The sequence below is a fragment of the Chrysemys picta genome, chromosome 6 (genome assembly GCF_011386835.1).
Source record: "Chrysemys picta bellii isolate R12L10 chromosome 6, ASM1138683v2, whole genome shotgun sequence".
NCBI lineage: Eukaryota > Metazoa > Chordata > Testudines > Emydidae > Chrysemys > Chrysemys picta.
The window spans coordinates 47,795,103-47,799,657 of record NC_088796.1 but is presented as its reverse complement, the minus strand read 5'-3'; the positions used below and the strand labels follow the sequence as shown (position 1 = coordinate 47,799,657).

The window sequence follows — 4,555 nt, the reverse complement described above, 5'->3', positions numbered from 1 at the left end:
AGTGGGTCCCTCTCGGAGGGAAGCACCTGCCGCCGAATTCCTGCCGAAGAAGAAAGTGGTGCGGTGGAGCTGCCGCCGGAGTGCCACTGATCGCAATTGTGATCGCGGCTTTTTTTTTGTTTTCACCGCTTGGGGGTGCAAAAACCCTGGAGCAGGTCCTGGTCACAGACTTCCTGTGTGAGCTTGGGAAATAACTTAGGGCTTGTCTACACGTACAGCTGCACCGCTGTAGCACTTAGTGAAGAGGCTACCTGCACCAACGGTTCTCCCAAGAGCCAGTAGCTATGTCAATGGGAGAAGGCCTCCTGTTGACAGAGCTCTGTCTACACCGGAAGTTAGGTCGGTATAACTGCATCGCTCAGGGCGGTGAATTTTCCACACTCCTGAACGATGTAGTTCTACCAACAAAAGTTTGTAGTGTAGACCAGGGGTTAGTCACTCTGTGCTTCAGTTCCCCATTGTAAAATTGGGATAACCATCAGAGTTGATCAGCAATTTTGACAACAAAAAAATGGTGTCAAAATTCCTGATTCATAAAAACTGAAACTGTTTACAGAAAGATTGGGTTCATTGAGACAACTGGTTCAAAAATGTTTGGTTAAAAAAAAAGTTTCAAGACCAGAAAGTTTTGTTTTTTCAAGTCAAATGCCTTTTTGTTTAGAAATTTAAGTAAATTTATATCAAAAAGTTTAAAAAATGGGGGCTGGGAGGAGGTCAAAATTGAAATGGAATATTTCAAAATTATGTCGGTCAATTGAAACATTTCATTAAACTGAAATAGGTTTTGTATTTTCAGTTTGTGGAAATTTGAGATTGTGACTTTTTGGCCCTGTAATGCTCTCAATGGTGATGAACCATGTGAGTACCAACCTCAAGGCAGACTGTTAAAAACCAGAGCACAATCCCCTAACTGGCTGTGAGTGCTCAACTTAGATTTCGCCAACCTACTGCACCAAGTGCAAACTCCTTAGGCCTGGTCTACACTACGGGTTTAGGTTGACTTTAGCAGCGTTAAACCGAATTAAGCCTGGACACGTCCACACAACGAGGCCCTTTCTTTCGACTTAAAGGGCCCTTTAAACCGGTTTCTTTACACCACCTCCGACGAGGGGATTAGCGATAAAACCGGCCTTTGCGGGTTGGAATTGGGGTAGTGTGGACGGAATTCGATGTTATTGGCCTCCGGGAGCTATCCCACAGTGCTTCATTGTGACCGCTCTGGACAGCGCTCTCAACTCAGATGCACTGACCAGGTAGACAGGAAAAGACCCGCGAAGGTTTGAATTTCATTTCCTGTTTGCCCAGCGTGGAGAGCACAGGTGACCACGCAGAGCTCATCAGCACAGGTAACCGTCATGGAGTCCTCCCAGGATCGCAAAAGAGCTCCAGCATGGACCGAACGGGAGGTACGAGATCTGCTCGCCATATGGGGAGATGAAGCAGTGATAGCTGAACTCCGTAGCAGTAAAAGAAATGGAAAAGTATTAGAAAAGATCTCCAAGGCCATGAAGGACCGAGGCCATAACAGGGACACACAGCAGTGCCGCGTGAAAATTAAGGAGCTACGGCAAGCCTACCACAAAGCCAGAGAAGCAAACGGAAGGTCCGGGGCAGAGCCGCAAACTTGCCGCTACTACGCGGAGCTGCATGCGATCCTAGGGGGTGCAGCCACCACTACCCCAACCGTGTGCTATGACTCTCTCACTGGAGAAACACACAGGGAAGACGGTTCGGGGAACGAGGAAGATGACGATGGAGGTACTGTAGGTAGCTCACAGCAGCAAGGAAGCGGAGAAACCGTTTTCCCCAACAGCCAGGATATGTTTGTGACCCTGGACCTGGAACCAGTAACCCCCGAACTCACCCAAGACCCTCAGGGCACACAGGAGACCTCTGGTGAGTGTAACTTTGTAAATATTTGTAAACATTACAAAAAAAAGCAAGCAAGTCTGTTAACGTGTATGGGGATGGAGCGGAAATCCTCCAGGGACATCTCCAGAAAGCTCTCCTGGTTGAAATGGGGTGATTTTATTAAGGGGGACATTCAGAGGCGCCCGTTCCTGCTATTCTGACCAGAAATGTTCCCCGCTGTTAACCACGCGGTGGGGGGGAGGGGTGAAGTGATCATCCCAGAGAATCCTGTGTGTGTGTGTGGGGGGGGGGGGGTTTACTTGTGTTTGTGCCGCATGTTAACCGGGAAACCACAGCCCCCTCCTTTTACATTGAAACCCCATTTTAAATGGACAACCCAATTCATCCTTGATATGGGAAATGCGCTGCTGTTTGCAACCTTTCCCGCATGTTAAGAAGGTTAAAAAAGCCAAAACACTGTGGCCTACGATGGCTGCCTGCAAGCCGAAATATGCGACCTTGTAATGAAAGAGTGTACCCATTGTTCCCTAAAATGTGTCTTTTTTAACCACCTCTCCCTTCTCCTCCACCAGCTGCAAATGTTTCTCCTTCGCAGAGGCTCGTGAACATTAGAAAGAGAAAACGTAAGACGAGGGACGAGATGTTCACGGAGCTGCAGATGTCCTCCCACGCTGATAGAGCACAGCAGAATGCGTGGAGGCAGTCAATGTCGGAGATGAGAAAAGCCCAACATGAACGAGAGGAGAGGTGGCGGGCTGAAGACGATAGGTGGCGTCAGCTTGCAGACAGACGGCAAGAGGCAATGCTCCGTCTGCTGGAGCATCAAAGTGATATGCTCGAGCGTATGGTTGAGTTGCAGGAAAGGCAGCAGGAGCAGAGACCGCCGCTACAGCCCCTGTGTAACCAACAGCCCTCCTCCCCAAGTTCCATAGCCTCCTCACCCAGACGCCCAAGAACACGGTGGGGGGGCCTCCGTCCACCCAGTCACTCCACCCCAGATGATCGCCCAAGCATCAGAAGGCTGGGCTTCAATAAGAGTTAAAGTTTTAAAATGCAGTATGTCCTTTTCCATCCCTCCTCCCCCACCCATCCCAGCTACCTTGGCAATTATCCCCCTACCTCTGTAAGGAACTAATAAAGAATGCATGAATGTGAAAAAACAATGACTTTATTGCCTCTGCAAGCGGGAGGGGAGGGGAGGGTGGGGTGGGGTGGTTGGTTTACAGGGAAGTAGAGTGAACCGGGTCGGGGGGGGGGGGGGGTTGGAGGGTTCATCAAGGAGAAACAAACAGAAGTTTCACACAGTAGCCTGGCCAGTCACAAAACTCGTTTTCAAAGCTTCTCTGATGCGCACCGCGCCCTGCTGTGCTCCTCTAACCGCCCTGGTGTCTGGCTGCGCGTAATCAGCGGCCAGGCGAGTTGCCTCAACCTCCCACCCCGCCATAAAGGTCTCCCCCTTACTCTCACAGATATTGTGGAGCGCACAGCAAGCAGCAATAATAATGGGGATATTCTTTTCGCTGAGGTCTGAGCGAGTCAGTAAGCTGCGCCAGCGCGCTTTTAAACGTCCAAATGCACATTCCACCACCATTCGGCACTTGCTCAGCCTGTAGTTGAACAGGTCCTGACTCCTGTCCAGGCTGCCTGTGTATGGCTTCATGAGCCATGGCATTAAGGGGTAGGCTGGGTCCCCAAGGATCACAATAGGCATTTCAACATCCCCAATGGTCACTTTCTGGTCCGGGAAGAAAGTCCCTTCCTCCAGCTTTCGAAACAGAGCAGAGTTCCTGAAGACGCGAGCATCATGTACCTTTCCCGGCCATCCCACGTTGATGTTGGTGAAACGTCCCTTGTGATCCACCAGGGCTTGCAGCAGCATTGAAAAGTACCCCTTGCGGTTTACGTAGTCGGTGGCTTGGTGCTCCGGTGACAAGATAGGGATATGGGTTCCGTCTATGGCCCCGCCACAGTTTGGGAATCCCATTTCAGCAAAACCATCCACTATTGACTGCACGTTGCCCAGAGTCACTACCCTTGCTATCACCAGGTCTTTCATTGCCCTGGCAAATTGGATCACAGCAGCCCCCACAGTAGATTTGCCCACTCCAAATTGATTCCCGACTGACCGGTAGCTGTCTGGCGTTGCAAGCTTCCACAGGGCTATCGCCACTCGCTTCTCAACTGTGAGGGCTGCTCTCATCTTGGTATCCTGGCGTTTCAGGGCAGGGGAAAGCAAGTCACAAAGTTCCATGAAAGTGCCCTTACGCATGCGAAAGTTTCGCAGCCACTGGGAATCGTCCCATACCTGCAGCACGATGCGGTCCCACCAGTCTGTGCTTGTTTCCCGGGCCCAGAATCGGCGTTCCACGGTATCAACCTGCCCCAGTAACACCATGATTTCCACATTGCTGGGGCCTGTGCCTTGTGAGAGGTCTATGGCCATGTCAATTTCCTCATCACTCTCGTCGCCGCGCTGCAATCGCCTCCTCGCCTGGTCCGGGTTTCGCCTTGGCATGTTCTGGCTCTGCATATACTCCAGGACAATGCGCGTGGTGTTCATAGTGCTCATAATTGCCGCGGTGATCTGAGCGGGCTCCATGATCCCAGTGCTAGCTATGGCGCCTGGTCAGAAAAAAGGCGCGAAAGTAGTATCTGATGGACCAGGAGAAGGAGGGAGGGAGGG

General features: G+C 51.0%; 1 protein-coding gene across 1 annotated transcript; it reads left to right on the top strand.

Annotated features, from left to right (window-relative positions):
* Positions 1-1,226: 1,226 nt before the first annotated feature.
* On the top strand, positions 1,227-3,032 carry LOC135984274 (uncharacterized). The gene is made up of 2 exons (XM_065599075.1): positions 1,227-1,896; positions 2,445-3,032. Exons 1-2 carry the CDS (start codon positions 1,356-1,358, stop codon positions 2,912-2,914), a joined length of 1,011 nt encoding a protein of 336 aa, XP_065455147.1. The 5' UTR covers positions 1,227-1,355; the 3' UTR covers positions 2,915-3,032.
* Positions 3,033-4,555: the final 1,523 nt, after the last annotated feature.

Bases quoted from the DNA above. Each gene is read 5' to 3' on its own strand.
- LOC135984274 (XM_065599075.1), top strand. From the start codon at position 1,356: ATGGAGTCCTCCCAGGATCGCAAAAGAGCTCCAGCATGGACCGAACGG. The intron at 1,897-2,444 runs GTGAGTGTAACT...CTCCTCCACCAG, and splicing joins GGGCACACAGGAGACCTCTG to CTGCAAATGTTTCTCCTTCG.